The sequence below is a fragment of the Bombina bombina genome, chromosome 5, assembly GCF_027579735.1.
Source record: "Bombina bombina isolate aBomBom1 chromosome 5, aBomBom1.pri, whole genome shotgun sequence".
NCBI classification, from domain to species: Eukaryota; Metazoa; Chordata; class Amphibia; order Anura; family Bombinatoridae; genus Bombina; species Bombina bombina.
In genome coordinates this window covers 720,109,237-720,130,791 of record NC_069503.1, presented here as the reverse complement: position 1 = coordinate 720,130,791, position 21,555 = coordinate 720,109,237, and the positions used below count along the sequence as shown (strand labels likewise).

Here is a 21,555-nt window from a genome sequence, read left to right as displayed (position 1 = left end):
CTGACCACAAACCGCTAGTCCCTCTTATCAATTCTTATGACATCGACAAAACACCCTTGAGATGCCAGAGACTTTTAATGAGACTGCTCAGGTTCAATGTTCAGGCAGTGCATGTGCCGGGGAAGCAGCTGGTTGTGGCGGATACACTGTCCAGGCTCCCGCTGGCTGCTGCTGAAGAATCCTCCACAGAGTCGGATGTAAAAGTGTATGTTGATTCAGTTCTGGCCTCTAAGTCCATTTCTTCAAGGAAACTGGAAGAGATAAAGAAAGAGACATATTTGGACACAGATCTGCAAGAAGTTATAAGGTACATAAGAGATGGCTGGCCCGAGAGCCGGGCAGCCTGGATGTCTTTAAATGCTTACCAGCCAGAGAGGTCGCAGCTCACGGAGCTGGAGGGGTTGGTGCTGTTCCAAGACCGTATTGTAATTCCTGTCAGCATGAGGAAGGAGATGTTGAACAGGATACACGATGGGCACTTAGGCATCACAAAGTGCAGAGAAAGAGCAGCTACAGCTGTGTGGTGGCCTGGGATCAGCTCCGACATTGCAAATCATGTGTCTAAATGTGCCTTTTGCCGGGAACGCCGGCCTACTCAGAGAAGGGAGCCCTTAATGTCTACTCCGCTGCCTGCGGGGCCGTGGCAGAAAATAGCTGCTGATTTGTGCGAACTGCACGGGAAAAAGTTTCTTGTTGTTATCGACTACTATTCCAGGTATTTGGAAATAGCACCCCTGAATGATATCACAAGTCAGGCCGTTATCATTCGCCTGAAGAGCTTGTTCGCCCGCTGGGGCATTCCAATGGAGCTGGTGAGTGATAATGGCATGCAGTTCGCTTCTACAGAGTTCAGTGCTTTCAGCAGGGAATATGATTTTGTGCATTCCACGTCAAGTCCACATTATCCGCAGGCCAACGGAATGGCTGAAAGGGCAGTTCAAACAACAAAATTCATCCTAAAGCAATCTGAACCGTACCTAGCCCTCTTGTCATACAGGGCGACGCCCATTCAAGCCACCGGGTTTAGCCCGGCACAGCTGATGCTAGGACGCCAGATTCGCACCACTTTACCCTCAGTGGGTGTCTTCAAGCCGCCTGGCCCTGTTCCTCGGGACGAAGTCCTTAGGAGGGATGAAGAGGCCAAAAAGGGTTATCGTTTCTTCTACGACAGGAGACATTCTGTCAGGCCTTTACAGGAACTGAAAGCGGGCCAAAGTGTCAGAATTAAACTGGATGATGAGAAGAAATGGAAGACGCCTGCTACGGTAGTGGGCCGCTCTCCAGAACCAAGGTCTTACACAGTCCTTACAGAGGGAGGGACGGTTACACGCCGTAACCGAAGACATCTTCAGCCTGTACCTGAGAGTCTGGAACCGGATACCTCAGTACCACCGCCGGTGGGATCTCCTGTTCTAAGAGAGGTGCCTTCCCCTCAGCAAGATCATAGCGGGGATATATCTTTGCCTCCAGCAGACTCTTGTTCACCATCTTCTGTATCAGAGGACAGTTCATGCAAAGTTACATCAAGCGGAAGAGTGGTGAGGCTTCCGGCCCGATACAGGGACTGACTTTAGCTAGAACAGTGACCGGAAGTATGGGCAGAATAATCCCATGGTCACTGTGGACTAGGGTAGTCTACCCCGATGTCCAAGTCAGGATGTAATTTATTTGTTCATGTTTTCTAATCCATCTGTTCTTATAATGTTCTAAAACAAAATGTTGTTGTATACCCTGTTGGTGTACTTTGTTATTTAATATATGCGAATGTATGCTTTGCCTTTGAAAAAGGGGAAGATGTGATGATAGCAGGATGTGATGTCACTAGCTGGTGGGCGGGGCTTAGGTCCGGTGTCTGTGTCGCAGTTAGTTTAGTACAATCAACCTGTCTGGATGTGTATTGCTATGCTCTGTAATAAAATAGAGTTGTACCATCATTGCTGTGTCCTGCATATGTCCTGCATCTCATGACAGTATACACTTACACATGCAGATACACACACACATTACATAGCATACACTTACACATGCAGATACACACACTACATAGCATACACTTATACATGCAGATACACACACACTACATAGCATACACTACATAGTATACACTTACACATGCAGATACACACACACACTACATAGCATACATTTATACACGCAGATACACACACTACATAGCATACACTTACACATGCAGATACACACACTACATAGCATACACTTATACATGCAGATACACACACACTACATAGCATACACTTATACATGCAGATACACACACTACATAGCATACACATGCAGATACACACACACTACATAGCATACACTTATACATGTAGATACACACACACTACATATAGCATACACTTACACATGCAGATACACACACACTACATAGCATACACTTACACATGCAGATACACACACACTACATAGCATACACTTATACATGCAGATACACACACACTACATAGCATACACTTACACATGCAGATACACACACTACATAGCATACACTTATACAGGCAGATACACAGACACTACATAGTATACACTTATACATGCAGATACACACACACTACATAGCATACACTTATACATGCAGATACACACACACTACATAGCATACACATGCAGATACACACACACTACATAGCATACACTTATACATGTAGATACACACACACTACATAGCATACACTTACACATGCAGATACACACACACTACATAGCATACACTTACACATGCAGATACACACACACTACATAGCATACACTTATACATGCAGATACACACACACACTACATAGCATACACTTACACATGCAGATACACACACTACATAGCATACACTTATACAGGCAGATACACAGACACTACATAGTATACACTTATACATGCAGATACACACACACTACATAGCATACACTTATACATGCAGATACACACACACTACATAGCATACACATGCAGATACACACACACTACATAGCATACACTTATACATGCAGATACACACACACTACATAGCATACACATGCAGATACACACACAATACATAGCATACACTTATACATGCAGATACACACACACTACATAGCATACACTTATACATGCAGATACACACACACTACATAGCATACACTTATACATGCAGATACACACACACTACATAGCATACACTTACACATGAAGATACACACACACTACATAGCATACATTTACACATGAAGATACACACACACTACATAGCATACACTTATACATGCAGATGCACACACACATTACATAGCATACACTTATACATGCAGATACACAGACACTGCATAGTATACACTTATACATGCAGATACACACACACTACATAGCATACACTTATACATGCAGATACACACACACTACATAGCATACACTTGCACATGCAGATACACAGACACTACATAGTATACACTTATACATGCAGATACACAGACACTACATAGTATACACTGTACTGCGCCGCCACCCTCCCCAACCAGTTATATATTGGACACCTTGAAACCCTAAATAAGATAGAGATTTATCATTAAAGTAGCTTCTCACTAAAGTCACATTTAAAAAAAGTAGCTTTATTGCACAACCACATACAACAAACCTATTTTTCAGTGATCATACGCTTGTTGAATGCTTAAATATTTTAAAATACAAAGTTTAATTACATGCAGTAAATACGATAGTACCTGTGTTTTATTTTATTAAAATCAGTGGAGGCTTTTTGGTTACTGATGCATGCTTTGAGGGTTCTATAACGTCCCAGAAACTTAAAGAAACACTTTTCCGGATTTGGGCCACATTGGATCATGGTACTTGGAGTTTCAGGGAGATTGCATTCCATTTGCTGGCATCAGGGAGTCGCTATTACAATCAGGGAGACTCCCTGAACTTCAGGGAGAGTTGGGATTTCTGTATTTTTGTTACCCCATAGACACTATGACATGTGGTAGATTATTCATATTTTTTCATGAGATGGTGTGAAGCCATGCGAAAGCCACACCCCCAAATCACACCCCTAATCCCGCCCCCACAACTCCCATTTAAAAAGTGTCCAGGAAACGGCTGGACAAAAGGTGGCAACCCTAGGTAGAGTGTTTATGTTTCTTAGTGCTTGTCTTTTATAGGTTGAACTCAATGGACTTCTGTTTTTTTTTCAACCTAATCTACTATGTTACTATGTCTCTTCTCCTATTATAAACACTTTGTACATTTCATTAATTATTTTCTAAGTATAAAGTACAAATTCAGTGATAAAATGCTTGGTGTAAGATAGAAATAAAACGTTATTTTATGATAAAAATTATTTGAATGCAATAATTATTTTATTCATTATAATTGACATACCAACATTTTGCAAAAAGCTTTAAAAATTTCATTTTGGTGAACCACCACTTTAAAAACTCTGGGGTATTGAACTATTGCCAAATCCAAGGAATCACCCTTTTAACTTTTATTTTGTATGTCTATGTTATTTGTTTGTGCTTTGCAATGCTCAATATGGGCAATATATTGCTTTGTGAGAAAGGAAAATAGTTTTTGAGATTTTTTGTATTCTATAAATACGATTATTTTTATATTTTTCTAAGAGTGCTGTAGTCCCTTACTTTTTTCAGGATATATATACAGGTGGCCCTCGTTTTACAACGGTTCAATTTACACCGTTTCAGAATAACAACCTTTTTTTCCAGTCATGTGACTGCTATTAAAAAGCATTGAGAAGCAGTGCATTTATTAAAATAACCAGTAGGTGGAGCTGTCCGCTTGTGTTGCAGCAAAGCCAACCAAGCTGAAATTAATCAGTTTAACCAGACCTGAGCTATCGAGCAGATTTCAAAGGAACAAGATTTTCCTGTCTATAAATCAGCCCAGATTGGAATGCATAGAAAGAACTGTTTGCAGAAAATTGCAAGTGAAGTCTGTGTTGTGTGATTATTTTATTATGTTTATAATGCTGTTTAGCAATTGTTTTTGTTCATTTAACTTAGTTTGATTATATATTCTGTGTTGTGTGATTATTTTATTAGGTTTATAATGCTGTTTAGCATTTAAAGTCTTCATTTCAAAGCTTTAAAAATAATGTATTAGGTGTTATTATGACAATTTTGAGAGGGGCCTAGAACCTATCTCCCTCACTTCTCATTGACTTACATTATAAACTGGGTTTCAATTTACAACGGTTTCGATTTACAACCATTCCTTCTGGAACCTAACCCCGGCGTAAACTAAGGGCTACCTGTATTTTAATTTATACTTCTAACCTTGTGTTAATCTTTGAAGTTATATGTTTCTTGGGTGTGCACCACAGCCCAATAAGGGTATCATCTATTGTATTAAATAGTATATTTTTCCATATATATCTTTATCTCTCTATAGTTATGCTATAAAAGAAAAATAAGTCCTTCTTGCCATACACTTATTTAGAGTTCATTATTTGACAATGTGTCCATCAGAGCTCATGCCAGGAAAAACTATTTGGTTATTTACTGCACTCTAAATATAATGTACTATTATCATTATTATTATATGTCTATTTGTTGCATATTTTTCTTCTATTTTACTTCTTCCCTGCCTATAATCATTATTCGCGTTTATACCTATATCTGTCACAAGAGGGCGCTATTATATGCTACATTTATCTACAAATGGAATGAATCTACTTTTGGGCACTTCGGGCTTCTGTAGGCATAAACAGGAAGTACAGCGTGCAGCAGTATAGTGGGTGACAGACGGTGATGTGCACTTCCAGTAACCTGGTACACAACATATTCACGTAGTTCCATTGCTTTATTGGTCTGGTCGTTTCTCTAAATATATTATTGCTCCATGTTTGTATGTTTACTGAGTGATGCATTTATTTTCCGTACAGCACGATATTTGCATTAGAAATTGTACAATTCTGACTTTCTTGCTGCATTAAGGGCTAAACTATTTATGTTAAAATGTTGTTTTTGAGCACAGTGAGATAGCATGTTTGACATGCTATGTGCAATTGTAGTTAGGCACTAATATTAGGTGACCAGATTTTTTAAATGAAATCCGGGGACATTTTTTTTATTGCCAAATAGTAAAAATCCATTTTATTAGCATATTTTCTGCAAATGATATATGCAGTGTATTTGGTATCATGTGTTTATGGAGTGATTGTATGATTGATATATATATATATATATATATATATATATATATATATATATATATATATATATACATACATACATACACATATACACACACACATTATTTCTCTTGGTATCTTTATTTGAAAAAAGGTTTGCAAGCCTTTAAAGGGATAGTCTAGTCAAAATTAAACTTTCATGGTTCAGAGCATGCAATTTTAAGCAACTTTCTAATTTAGTCCTATTATACATTTTTCTTCATTCTCTTGGTATCTTTATTTGAAAAAACAAGAATGTAAGCTTTGGAGCCGGCACCATTTTTGGTTCAGCACGTGGTTAGCGCTTGCTGATTGTTAGCTACATTTAGACAACAATCAGCAAGTGCTACCCATGGGCTGAACCAAAAATGGTGCTGGCTCTAAAGCTTACATTCTTGCTTTTTTAAATAAAGATACCACGAGAACAAAGAAAAAATTATACTAGGACTAAACTAGAAAGTTACATGCTCTATCTGAATCGTGAAAGTTTAATTTTGACTAGACTATCCCTTTAAAGGCATTCTTGCAAACCTGCTGCCATATAGTAATCCAGACACATGCACGCTCCTGAGCCTACCCTACCAAGATAATTAACTAAATTTGATAATAGAAATAAACTGTTTTTTTAAATTTCCAGTCCCTTTAAGCTTTTGAAGAAATGAAACATGACTTCTTGACAGTGCCTTCCTTACCAGAGTAATACATCTCTGAAAAACCTGAAGCTCTGAACAAGTTACTGCCGTCACAAACAGATAGGCTAATTCTACGCTGCACAGCTAATATTGTCTTGGCTGTGGGACTATAAAAATACAGCGTTACCTGGCAGCGCAGCTGTAGATAATAGTGTGGCTACGGTTAGTGCCCCAGCACTTGACTGCAGTGCAACAGGAGCCAGGGATATTTCCGGGGACATAATTTTTCCGGGGACAGTCTTCTCAATCCAGGGACTGTCCCCAGAAATTGGGGACGTCTGGTCACCCTACTCTAATATAATGCACGTATAATTGTACTCAGTGCTCTACACCCAATAGTTTTACCTTTATCATAGGCAGACTTGGAAGTAGAAAATGATAAAAGTACAATGTAATTTACGTGATGGGTTGCAGTTAAATGCCGCCAGTTTATAGTGATTATAAACTTAAAACTTATTTTTTTTTTCCTTTCAGTTAGATCATACAATTTTAAACAACTTTCCAATTTACTCCTGTTATCCATTTTGCTTTATTTTCTTGGTATCCTTTATTGAAGGAGCAGCAATGCATTACTGGGAGCTAGCTGAACACTTTTGTAAGCCAATGATAAGAGGAATATTTGTGCAGCCACCAATCAGCAGCTAGTTCCCAGCTCCGGAGCCTACCTAGGCATCCTATTCAACAAAGGATCCAAAGCAAATTAGATAATCAAAGTAAAATGGAAAGTTGTTTAAAATTGCATGCTTTATCTGAATCATGAAAGAAAATGTTTGGGTTTCATGTCCCTTTAAGTATTGTACAGCATTTCACTAATACAAATTGTATACAGTGTATTAGAAAATAAATAGTAAATAAAATAATCATTTAAAAGCTTTTTATATGGTCAAGAAAAAGTTTCCTTAATGAAAGTTATTTCTGACTAACAAATGTTACAAGAAACAAACTTTATATAAAGAACAAACACTCTCATATATTTTACAGTGGATATTGATGATGAAAAGAGCATTGCACTCAAATTTGCTTACTTTGGTTCAACCAAAGGATGACATTTTAAATAAGAGTTGTTTTTTTAAATAAAGATACCAAGAGAGCAAAGAAAAAAATGATATCTGAATCATGAAAGAAAAAATTTGGGTTCAGTATCCCTTTAATTGCACACATTTAGGGGACATAAGAGAAATATACTCAACAAGTTTTTGAAGCAGTTTATTGCTGATTATTACTTAGTTACCATTATGCAAGTTTCTAAATGCTTTTAAAACATTTATTTCGTATGCAGATCTTTTGCAATTCGGTATTTAATTGTTGATGATATATACTATGCATATATTAAAAATGCTATATTGTCATGTCTCTTTAAGCTCTATCTGTTTATCCTACAGCAGAAAAATGACAGAAGACTCTCAGAGAAATTTCAGGTCAGTTTACTATGAAAAAGTTGGATTTCGTGGAGTAGAGGAGAAAAAATCACTGGAAATCTTGCTGAAAGATGACCGTTTAGGTGAGAATAAACTTCTTAGTTAGAGTGTGTGTGTGTGTGTGTATATATATATATTATCCAGATCACTATATTAGTTAAGGGACCTGATTCGGAGCATATATATATATGTTTAATAAAAATACATTTACTCCTTATACTAAAGTGTTGCCTAGAAAAGGGAATAACAGTGTAGTTGTTTTTTGTTTTTTACATACTTTATATTTTGTAGAGTAATATTGCAGGACATTTCATAACATAGATGTACTACACTGATGATTGTGTTGATACTTTTTGTTACTTTAGCCGCTTTTGTATAGCTCCATCATAATATGTTTTAGCAAACACAGAGGTGTCTGTAGGTGACAGATGCTATTTTGAGCATAGAAGTCAGTGTGCTTTGCTGAATCTTAAAGGGAGACTAACCCCACATTTGTTCTTTCATGATTCAGATAGAACATGCAATTTTAAGCAACTTTCTAATTTACTCCTATTATCAATTTTTCTTTGTTTTCATGTTATCTTGATTTGAAAAAGCAGTAATGAAAGGTTAGGAGCCGGCCCATTTTTAGTTCAGCACCTTGGTAAAGCTTGCTGATTGGTTTGCTACATTTAGCCACAAATCAGCAAGTGCTACCCAGGTGCTGAACAAAAAATGGTCTGGCTCTAAAGCTTACAGTACTGCCTTTTCAAATCAAGATAGCATGAGAACAAAGAAAAATTGATAATAGGAGTAAATTAGAAAGTTGCTTAAAATCTCATGCTCTATCTGAAGAGCCAGTTAAATGTTGATTGTTAGTGCTGCAAGTTATTGCAAACAATTTACGTTTTCTTTTCTCTTGATAGATATTGAAAAACTTTGCACATTCAGTCAGAGGTTTCCCCTCCCATCCATGTACAGGATGTTTGTGTGGAAGGTGCTTCTAGGTAGGTACAACATATATTATATATATATTATTGTTAACATTAACTTATCTTTTTTCTTTTAACAAATAGACTGCTATTTCATTAGCAATTTATTTTGGTGATGTATTAACTTTTTTAGATTAAAAAACAAAACAAAACGAAAAAATAGTTCTACTTCTTACAGATTTAATATTATTTCTTTAGCAGTTTTAGCAAAGAAGTGGAAGTCAAAATTAAATGTTTATGATTTTGATAGAGCATGCATTTTATTTCTGTTGTTAAATGTACTTTATTCTCTTCATGTCCTTTGGTGAAACTTGGCTTCCTTCCTTGAGAACATACCTAAGTTTGCTTATTAGTGTGCACGTGTCTTGAGTACTATATTGCAGCAGTGTTTGCAGCATTTAAATCACTGTCAATAGTGCTCAGGACAAGTGCATGCTTCGGGAACCTATCTGGGTACTCTGTAGTTAAAGGGACAGTCAACACCAGAATTTTTAAAGGGACACTAAACCCAAATTTTTTCTTTCGTGATTCAGATAGAGCATGCAATTTTAAACAACTTTCTAATTTACTCTTATTATCAATTTGTCTTCATTCTCTTGGTATCTTTATTTGAAATGCAAGAATTTAAATTTAGATGCCGGCCCAATTTTGGTGAATAACCTGGGTTGTTCTTGCTGATTGGTGGATAAATTCATCCACCAATAAAAAAAGTGCTGTCCAGAGTCCTGAACAAAAAAAGAAGCTTAGATGCCTTCTTTTTCAAATAAAGATAGCAAGTGAACGAAGAAAAAATGATAATAGGAGAAAATTAGAAAGCTGCTTAAAATTGCATGCTCTATCTGAATCATGAAAGAAAAAATTTGGGTTCAGTGTCCCTTTAAGGTTTAAAAAGAAAGATAATCTCTTTATTACCAATTCCCCAGTTTTGCATAGCCAACACTGTTATAGAAATATACTTTTTACCTCTGTGATTACCTTGTATCTAAACCTCTGCAGACTGCCCCCTTATTTCAGTTCTTTTGACAGACTTGCATTTTAGCCAATCAGTGCTCACTCCAGGGTAACTTCACGTGCATGAGCTCAATGTTATCTATATGAAGCATATTAACTAATGCCCTCTAGTGGTGAAAAACTGTCAAAATGCTTTCAGATTAGAGGCAGTCTTAGGGGTCTAAGAAATTAGCATATGAACCTCCTAGAATTAGCTTTCAACTAAGAATATAAAAGAGAACAAAGCAAAATTGGTGATAAAAGTAAATTATAAAGTTGTTTAAAATTACATTCCCTATTTAAATCATGAAAGGTTTTTTTTTGGACTTGACTGTCCCTTTAAGTTTTAAGAAAGGATACCAAAGAGAATTAAGTCAATTTGAAAATAAAAGTACATTTGTTTTTAAAATTTGATTTTCTTTATTGTGTGCTCTAACTGTACCATGAAAGTTACATAAAATCATAACATACTTCCTTAAGATGTAAATAAATAAATGCGATACATACCTGCAAATATGCTGAATAAGTCCATTGATGCATTCCAGTGATATAACCATTGCACCAAGATTACTTTGCATTTTTATTCACTTAAAATATTTATATTTGTGCTATTTTAAATGGCTGACATTGAGTAGAATATTTGTATCTATTTTGAATGCTCTGATTTGTAGCTCATGTAAAACATTGTATCTGAATTATTTTTAGGGAAAAAAAATCCTCATTTATTTCACAGACTGATACGATTTGGCTTACTCAGGGCCAAATTACAAGTGGAGCGTTATTTAACACTCCCGCTTGAGTGTTAACTGCAATAGAAGTAAGCTTTTTGCGCGTGTCGGGTTGCGCTCATATTACAAGTTGAAAGTAAACTGTTTTTGCTCTTGTGCTAACCTGAAGAGCTTAAAAAGCCAAACTTACAATGTCGTACGTGTGATAACCTATTCCCCCAATGAAATAATTGGAGCAAAAAAAGTGGAAAAAAAACCTAACATTCTACTCGCGTGCAAACCCGATAGCATATTCTCAAGTGCGCTAACCTGACATAAAAATATGAATATATTTTACATTCTAATGTTCTTCATATAGAATATGTTCAATTTATTCATTAATACATATTTCTACATATCTGATTTTTTTTGCACAAATATATATTTCTATCTATATATACATGATTATATATAGTTATAGATTTAAAGTTATATATGAATATCTATAAAAAATACTTAGAACATACTCTGCTATGTGCAGAACATTGGAATGTGAAATATTTACAGTACGTACACAGTATAACACTTTATTAAAAATGAATATTGCATGAATATGTTTTGACTAATTGATTTCTCTCCAAGAACATGAGCTAAAGCAATCTTATACTTTATTAATACTTTTCTTAAGTAGATGCAGAAGTTTATTAGTTGTATAGAAATACAAACTTTGCATGGAATAACCTTATAGTAAAAGGTAATTCTCCCTATAAGATAAGACTCATCTGTATAGTTTTGCTATTATCGTTATTTTATCATATAAAAAGTTGTTACATTGTGATTATAGTAAATCGGATCTTAATCACAATATTTGCGGGCATTTTTTTTTTGTCATCAAGGAATCCTTCCACCTCACCGTGAGACCCACGCTGTAGTGATGGAGTATAGGAAGCAGCAGTATGAAGATGTGCACCATGCACTAGAGGTTATCTGTTTTATCAATGAATCTACTCCAAAGACTGAAGTTTTCCTTCACATGCATCATCTGGAAACAGGGAAGCTCTCTCGGAGTCATACATACCTGGTTGGTAAAGGTCCCCCCTGCTTACCTGAATGCATAGAAGGATGTGTATTGTATGTCTTCTATATATGTGTAACCCAGTTCAACTCCTTGTCTACCTAAAAGGGCCAGCACACATCATTACTTATGCACTGCAGCCCTCTCTAATAGTCTAAGGGTTAAATAATTGTACACTAACAGATACTATTTTACTAATATGAAGAAATAATTACGTAATCTAATTGTTTAAATCTATATATGTATTATTGTTATTGATTAAATGGATAAAAAGTATATAGTTTCCTATTGGAAATCCTTCTTTTCAGAAGACCTGTTAGCTCAGCCTATTTGATTGATGACAGTACCTGAGCTACTTCTTGAAAGTGAGTTGTTTTTAGGTGACTGTCATTATCAGGTGTTTACCGAGCAATAAAGTTACAGCAGCTTATAATACACAGCCAGATCTCCAGTAAATAAAAAGGTATATTTGCTAGTATTTCTTTTAGGCCCAAAGCTAATATCTAATCACACATGCATACATTTGTGTATAGGGAATTCTGTTTAACCCATGAGACTTGGGCTGTATTTCCATTTAATGAAGTATTTTATGTTTCAGAACCCAGAAGATGAGTTTTTTCTTGCTATTGCCAGCACAATGGAGGAGATGGTGGAAGGTGATGATATTGAATGTTACTGGCTCATTAAATGTTTTGTACATCATTTGGATACCAAGTTTAGAGATTCACAACCTCAGCTGGTAATTTTATATATAATCTCTATGGTTATTTGTTTTTGTTTTTCATATTGCTGTAATTATCAGACATACATACTTGTGTAGTCGCCGATCAATTACATTTGCACTGAGTCATACGCTTCTATAGTACAGTTCCTATTTGACAGCTCTGATCTGAATGTTTCACTTTACAATGTCTTCTCTGCCTTTCATTACTTTTATTGCCCTTGGTTTTTCCTCTCTGGCTCCTTTTCACTGTTACAAATGTTGGTCAATACTACATCCCTTAATCTGGTATCTGATATGCTTTGTCCATAGAATAACATAGGTGAATTGTCAGGAACCTCATTGTATTAGTGTTAATGTAGCAACATAAAAACATGTTATATAGGGGAGAGAGGTGTAAATACTACAATTTTAGAACGCTCATACATAGCAGGGTGCAACCCTCAGTAAGACATAGTATCAAAATTACAGAGAGAAAGAGGTTAAAGATATACACTAATATCTTCAAAAAAGCGAGGAGACTAAGCACACGTATAGCAAATTCCAGCTTTATTAGCAAAAATGTATACTCGTCTTCCTGCAAAGTGCATAATGAAAAATACTAGTAATTCTCTAAAAATGCTAGCACACTAGAAATATAAACCTGTTATTCTTCTACAAAAAATAAATATTTAAATCATGTATATAATTAATACAAAGCCAGCAAAAGTAATGTAATACTCCTCCAAAAGTGGATACAAGGATTGGCCAGTGACTCATTATTTCATAAGAGGCGGAGTTACAGTGATTGAGAATCTTCCCTCTTCATTGATGCTAATACTAAGCTGGGCTTTCGTGCAGCCTCCCACACGGTCATGGTGTACATCCTGAAGACGTAATGGACCTTAAGTGCAGCCGGTGCTGCGGTCGTTTTTGACTTTTTTAATCAGGAATTATTTCAATCTGGGGAACTGTATCCGTGATATCCCTACACTAATAAGGTAACGTATGATAAATGTGAACTAATGAGGGCTCTCTATGGAAGGTGAATTGCTTTTGGAGGAGTATTACATTACTTTTGCTGGTTTTATATTTTGTACATGATTTAAATATTATTTATTTTTTGTAGGCAAATCATAGGTTTATATTTCTATTGTGGTAGCACGTTTAAAGAATTACCAGTATTTTTCATTATGTACTTTGCAGGAAGATGTGTATACATTTATATATTGTATATAATAAAGCAGAAATTTGCTATATGTGTGCTTAGTTCCCTCGCTTTTTTTGAAGATATTAGTGTATATCTTTAACCTCTGTTTTTGTAATTTTAACATAATGTAGCAACGTACTTGGCACATTACTCATTCCTAGCACAGAATAGCTACTCTGTTGATACAGATTGTCAGATTATAATGAACAGAATGCTTTTTATATTCCCTGATCTAGTGTAACAGTCTGTCATTAAAGTGTTGGTAAATCAGTGCAACAAATAAAGGGGACTTTCAGTCATGAAGTATAAAATACTTGAAGGGGCATGACACCCAATTTTTTTTCTTTCATGATTTAGAAAGAGCATGGAATTTTAAACAACTTTCTTATTTACTTCTATTATCTAATTTGCTTCATTCTCTTGATATAATTTGCTGAAAAGCATATCTAGATAGGCTTAGTAGCTGCTGATTTGTGGATGCACATCAATGTCTTGTGTGATTGGCTCACCCATGTGCATTGTTATTTCTTTAACAAAGGATATCTAAAGATTGAAGCAAATTAGATAATATAAGTAAATTGCAATGTTTTTTAAAATTGTATTCTCTACCTGAATCACGAAAGAAACATTTGGAGTTTAGTGTCCCTTTGATGCTGAAAGTTCCTTTATTTGTCTGCAGTGCATGCCGCGTTGTGCGCCTTTAGGCCTCCCATGGAAGAACGCTATTTTCCAGTGAGGTCATCTTAACCAATAGCGTGCTAGCTATCCGGCATAATGCCAGCTGGGCTGCATGGCTATTGGCTAAGAGGTGGAGACGTCACCTCGTCGGAAAAATAACATTCTGCTGCAGGCGGCCTGAATTGCTCAGCGCGGCATACGCTACATTCAAATAAATGAACTTTCAGCATGAAGTATTTTATACTTCATGACTGAAAATCCCCTTTATTTGTTGCACTGGTAAATCCTAGTGTTTCACAAACGCTAGGATTAACCATTACTTTAACTAAGGAGGTAATGTAGCTCAGCATACCATGGTCATTTCTCAAATACTTGTTTTTTGGTCTCTTCTTCATGTTTTCATTGAACAGCTATGGGATGTTATGGGAATTGAAGAATTAGTATTCAGTATCTCTGTGTATGTTGCTGTACCAAATAAATTGCATTACCTATTTCTCTTTGTACAAGCCTTTTGCTATTGATGTGGGGGCACTTCTTATTGGTGCTTTTATAAATAAAATATAATAATGACAACAACATGTTATATAGCACCAAACAAAGGAAACCCACATAGTTAGCTAACATTACATGTCAATATGTAACATAAATTAAAGGGACACTAAAGTAGAGAGGGATGAGATAATGGAGAAATTAGATAAAATGGATTGCTGAGAGGAGAGTTGAGTAAGGAGAAAGCTAATTAGTAAAATAGTGCAATAATTAGAGATAGGTAACATAGTTACATAGTAGATGGGGTTGAAAATAAGACAGATGTCCATCGAGTTTAACTTATACAATTCTAATATACTTACAGAAAAACTCCAGTTGATCTTAAATTAATCCCATTAAAAGGTGACCCATTTAACACAAGCAATCATATCCCTGAATTCTGTTTCTTGCCAGAAATGTATCCTAACCATTTTAAATAGTGATGCACTGAAATGGAAATTCTGGACCGAAACCGAATCCGAAAATCCGGGATGCACTTGGCCGAAAACCGAAACTGATACCGAAAATGTATCTTTTTCAAATTAATTTTTTTAGTTTTTTTTTTTTTGCATAATTAGAGCCAATAAAAAAATCCCACACTTTTATTGAAAGTAACACACTAAAATTGGACAAAAATATCTTCAAACAATAATAAGCTACACAATAATTTTACCAAGAAAAAAAAACAGGCAAACAATAATTCCATTTTCGGCAAAAATGTTTCTGCGACCAAAATTTTGGTCCATCCCTACTTAAAACAATTATAAATATCAATATACTGTATTATTCTTCATTTAGTTCTATGTAACAGAATCATATTTAGCAGGTTTTTTTTTTTTACTAATTATCCAAATAAAGTATAGTCCTAGAAAACTCATATAACAGCAGCTCTAGGCTAGCATCAAATTTGAAACATGCTACACAATAATTTTACATAAAATAACAGGCTAAAAAACCGAAAACCGAAATAGCCAAAAATGCAATTTTCGGCCGAAACTTTCTGCGGCCGAAATTTCGGTGCATCCCTAATTTTAAATGTATCTAAGGTATTGTCATTCAGTACCTCCTTTGGTAAGGAGTTCCACAATTTTATTGCTCATACAGTGAAAAAACGTTACCGTTGCAGGAGATTAAATCTCCTTTCCTACAGCCTTAAATTGTAATCTCTTGTCACAAACAATTTTCTTGGAATAAATAAAGCTTCTGCCATCTCTATATGGGCCTTGAATATATTTATATAAAGTAATCATGTCACCTCTCAAGCGCATTTTTTCTAGAGAAAACAGACCCAGTTTGGCTAACCTCTCCTTATACCTTAAATTCTCCATTCCCCGTATTGGCTTTGTGGCCCTTTTCTGAACTTTTTCTAGGTCTGCAATGTCTTTTTTTGAGATCGGTCCCCAGAACTGCACTCCATACTCAAGGTGAGGTATTGCCAGGGATTTATATAGTGACAGAATTAGGCTTTCCTCCCTTGCATCAATGCCTCTTTTAATACATGCTAGTAACTTATTAGCCTTAGTAGCTGCTGCCCTGCATTGTGCACCCATCTTTAGCTTGTGATCTATTACTACTCCCAAATCCCTTTCCGCCTCTGTTTCGTTAAGTCTAGTTCCATTTAAATAATTGCCTGCTTATTTTTATTTACAAAATGTAGAACCTTGCATTTTCCCGTATTAAATCTCATTTACCATTTACCTGCCCATACTTCTAATTTTGCAGATCCCCTTGTAACACAAGTTCATACTGCTCTGACCTAATGACCTTACACAACTTTGTATTATCTGCAAAAATAGAGATGTTGCTATTTAATCCTTGCTCCAAGTCATTAATAAGAATATTAAAAAGAACAGGGCCTAGTACTGATTAGTAGTTAAGGAGTTATTAGACATTTGGAGGGAGAATCATGAGAGGTCATATCTATACAAATCTATACAGGTAGATAATATGTAAAAGTGAACGTTGATCCATATTGTCAAAAGTATCTGAGAGAAGTTTTGTCTGTGCACGTGACTAACAGAAATCATTGTGTTACATTGAGTTTTTAAACATGACCCTTTTCTTGAGTGCTGGAACTTTTCTCTTGTGTAACAAAGTTCATTCTACAGGAAATAAGTAGAAGGATTTAGGATAAAATGATGTCACTCTTTTGCATCAAATTGGAAGATATTATAACTGTTGACATTTTATTTGATGGAACATTTGAGTGTTTACCATATTCTAAGCTTTAGGAAATAAGTTGATCATGGGGCAAAAGCATACATGCTAGACTCATTGCTATTGCACCTTCCTCACTGCCTTACATGAGATTATTACATAAAAAAAATATAGGTGACTTTTATAAGAGATTTTCAGTACACATGAGTGAACAATTTAATACATTTTAAAATGTGGTATTGAATGCTGATTTTAACAATCTTTTTATTTTATTTTATTCCCTGCAGCAGAAAGCTTTTGAGCATTATCTGAATTTGGAAGATAACAGACTTGTAGCTCATCTTAAAACATGTGGAGCATTTGATAAGCTTCCCTATAATCTCTGGTTCAAGAAATGTTTTGCGGGCTGTTTGCCAGCATCCAGCTTACAGAGGTACAAGCTGTAGTTGACATCTTCAGAAAGTATTGCATACACTTGTTTGTTATATTGTTACTGTGCACCATACACATTATTTTTATATTGGCTCTAAAATATTGTGTAGTGCAATGCAAACATGCAATGGGGTAAAATGAATACAAAAGCCCTATACCCGTGGGTGGAAAAATGTCTCTATAGTTTACCATTAAGGGGGAAAAAAGTTACTTATCTGCTCTGCAATAGTCATGCACTAGTGGAAATGTTCTATTAATACCTGGATTTTACCTACATAAAGAAAACTGGTAGAGGAAATGAGACCCGGCCCGGAGGAAGCCCTGGGCCCCCGTCTGGAGCCAGTCCCAGACGGCAGGCTCTTCAGCGAGCGCCTGGTGGACGGGTTTGCCACGGAGCCCGGTCGGGCACAGCCCGAAAGAACTACGTGGCATCTCACCACTCACAGGAAGAACCGCGTGGGTCGGGTGCGCTGTCATACGGGTAGCAGTGAAGGTCAGGGGCCTCGACGGACCAGACCCTGCCAGCAGAAGCTGACTCTGGGGACGTGGAATGTCACCTCTCTGGGGGAAAGAGATGGAGCTTGAGCGGGAGGTGGAGCGCTACCAGTTGGATCTGGTGGGGCTTACCTCTACGCACAGCCTCTGTTCTGGAACCGTACTCCTGGATAGCCCCGCGACCCGACCCTGGATAAGCGGTTGAAGATGAGATGAGTAGATGAGTATTAATGGACCCCAATGATGTATGAAATAAAATAAAAAAAGATTGGAGACCACGTTATTTGGCAGTTATGGTTAGTATGCTTATCACACAAGCTAATATATTAATTGTCAGTTCATTATTTAATGAAATGGTTAAGATTACAGATATGAAATTTTGGGCTGATCGCAATCTTGCACTTGTTTCTGGCAGATAAAGTTTTCTGAACCTCCAGTTATCACAATCCTAAAATGTCAGTACGTTTTGCCCATGTTCAATGCTCCAAGTGCTATCTAGGGTACCTCATGTGCTTTTAGCTGTAGAGTTTAATAAGTGAAAAATGGCCCTGAAAATGTGTCACTAATTAACGGCATATTGTGATTAGTAGATAAATGACTGGCCATTTTTATCCCAAAACAATCATGAAAAAAGTGCAACACAGTGTTATGAAGTATCCGGGTGGGGGCAGTGTAATCTAACATTATCAATTGCATAATTTAGCATAAATGTATTTAATAATAATCTGTGCAAAAAAAATTAACATTTTTAATATTATCTAATGTTAGCTTAATATTGTCTAAAATTTAAGCAGGGTGGTCAGTAAAATCAGCCGGGTGGTGCACCCACTTAAAAGGTCCTGGGGAGAACACTGCAACAGAATGAATTAATATATCAATAATTATCATACTATAGATTGTGATTAGTCCCTTGATTGCTACTGGTTTCAAATTGTGTTGAACCATGAGATATATCCATAGGGCTTTAATTAATTGGCACTTTGTACATGTGCCCAGTAATGAACTGCAACATATGTTTATTTTATATACATTCTCTATCATCTTTTATGTGTTTTACTCTGGACCCACCAGTGCCTTACCAATAGTCTTTAACGCTGAAACAAAACATGGTGTCTCATATCTATTAAATATGTGCATCATCATCTTCTAATAACATATATTTTGTAATATGTACTCTCAATATGCAGGCTGTTGAAAATATGTTTTGTGATTGTTATCCTTTTGTTTCTACTGCTTGTTCTTAGTAGGAGCACGTAGTACAGTGCTAGATTGGAAGGTTTGGGATATTAATGTATCAGTTTAATATAATTAATCTGTTTTCTTATACATAGGGTTTGGGATAAACTTGTGAGTGGTTCCTGCAAGATTCTAGTCTTTGTTGCTGTGGAGATTATATTAACCTTCAAGATGAAAATAATAGCATTAACCACTGCAGATAGTATAAATGAATTTCTTGAAAAAGTAAGTGATGGTTAATTTATCAATTATTCATAAATGCATGTTGAACATGAAGTATAAAATTTTTAATAATTGTGCCCTTAGCCTATAACATTTTATTAAAGGGACACTCAAGTCAAAATAAACTTGCAGTTTTAAGTCACTTTACAATTTACTTCCATCATCAAATTTTACACTCTTTTTATATGCACACTTTCTGGGGAACAACATCCTAATATGCACAAGCTCACAGGGTATACGTATACTAGTCTGTGATTGGCTGATGTCTGTCACATGATACAGGGGTCCAGAAAATGGGTGAAAAATACATTTGCCAGAATAAAACCTACTGCTTATTTGAAATTCATAGTAGCTTTTACTTAAAATTTCTTTCAGGCCACAACATATTTTGACGTGTTTTTAGTTTTTATGTTCATTGCATGTTCATTTTTCATTAGTATGATGTCACCTTAATAACTTTCTTTTCTTTTAGATCCCTCAAGACAACACAGATCCGATAGTAAGCAAAGCTATAGATTTATGGCACAAACACTGTGGCATACCTGCACATTCTGTATGATATTACACAGTCATTAATGAATTGTAAATAGGTTTCTAATTATTTAAGTCTCAGTATCTGAATCTTGTATATAGAAGGAGTATTAATACTTCAGCTGTTTATTTGAGCAAATAAAATTGCTTGAAATTGATGATAATGGTGGCTTATTATTTACATTTTTCCAAAATTAAAAGTTACACATGATTAACAAGACAATAATAGAAGGAATTGGCTTTCTAGACCTTACTGGACAAAGTTTCCTTTAGTAAATAGTAGGTGTCTCATGGACCTCACATCTCATGTATAAAAAAAGAGAGGACGATAAATGTACAAACTGCTGATATAGATCTCTTTTTAGAATAAGATGGCATCTCTTAGCACAATATATCAATATAGGCATGTTTGTATAAGAGTACTATGGTGATTTACGTCTTACATATCAAGAGTAAATAAAACAAATAGCGGAAATATATGCAAGCTGTAAACTCTGTGTACATAAATGAAAAATAATGCCCTCAAAGACCTCACGTGAGATTTTCTAAAAAGATCCATTAGTACTACAAGATACTTCACGGGATTCTCTAAAGGTAAATTTCAACCTTGATAGTTGTGTGTCTTGGAAAGCTGTGATAGCTGTGTGTCTTGGAAAGCTGCACAACCTACATTTCCCTATGTGTCGAGGAGTCATAAACATAACATAGTGCTTAATAAAATAAACATTTCAAAAGCATAATGGGTATATAGATGATAAAGTGTAGTTGCAGCATGAACAAATACAAAGCTAAGTATAACAATAAAATGAAAATGTAATCTTGAGCCCCAAATAAAGGATATATAGTCCGATCTAAGATAAGTAAACTGAGCCTTAATGGACAGTTGGAAAACTATTTAGCAAATTGCAAGTGGATTACCTGAGAGATTTCCTCACTTGGGACTGTGTATCATTTATTTGGTGCTCAACGTACATGATCACATTTTAATTTTATCAAAAGCTTAATGATTTACGCTTATTTGTAATCAAATTATGCATAAAAACCCATGTTAATAGTATACGTCAAAATCTGTATTAAAAGCCTGCAGCAAAATGCTAATTTACATTAAGACATAAAATTATTTTAACTTCCACTGGAAAAAACATTTAATGTAACGGTAATGCTTGTATTTAACATACAGGTACAATATAATTTCCAAATAAAATGTTTAAATAGGTCAAAATGCAAAGGGGTTACATATATTTGCCAAGTGGGCTGTACAGGGATATTCCTTGGGCTTGTATGAAGAATTCTTGCAGTAGTTATCAGAAGCATGTTACGCCTGCAGGT

The 21,555-nt window shown here is 35.6% G+C and overlaps 1 protein-coding gene across 3 annotated transcripts; it reads left to right on the top strand.

Moving 5' to 3' along the window:
• Positions 1 to 5,715: 5,715 nt before the first annotated feature.
• Positions 5,716 to 20,384, top strand: TBC1D7 (TBC1 domain family member 7). 3 transcript variants are annotated; one of them, XM_053714750.1, is made up of 8 exons: positions 5,716 to 5,783; positions 8,259 to 8,377; positions 9,200 to 9,280; positions 11,859 to 12,043; positions 12,636 to 12,776; positions 17,598 to 17,743; positions 19,569 to 19,698; positions 20,168 to 20,384. In XM_053714750.1, the coding sequence occupies exons 2-8, from the start codon at positions 8,266 to 8,268 to the stop codon at positions 20,252 to 20,254; spliced, it is 882 nt and encodes a 293-aa protein (XP_053570725.1). In that variant the 5' UTR covers positions 5,716 to 5,783; positions 8,259 to 8,265; the 3' UTR covers positions 20,255 to 20,384. The 3 variants fall into 3 exon arrangements, with proteins under 3 accessions (XP_053570725.1, XP_053570726.1, XP_053570724.1); XM_053714751.1 differs by having other exon boundaries at positions 5,740 to 5,783; positions 8,262 to 8,377; XM_053714749.1 differs by lacking the exon at positions 5,716 to 5,783 and adding an exon at positions 5,793 to 5,859.
• Positions 20,385 to 21,555: the final 1,171 nt, after the last annotated feature.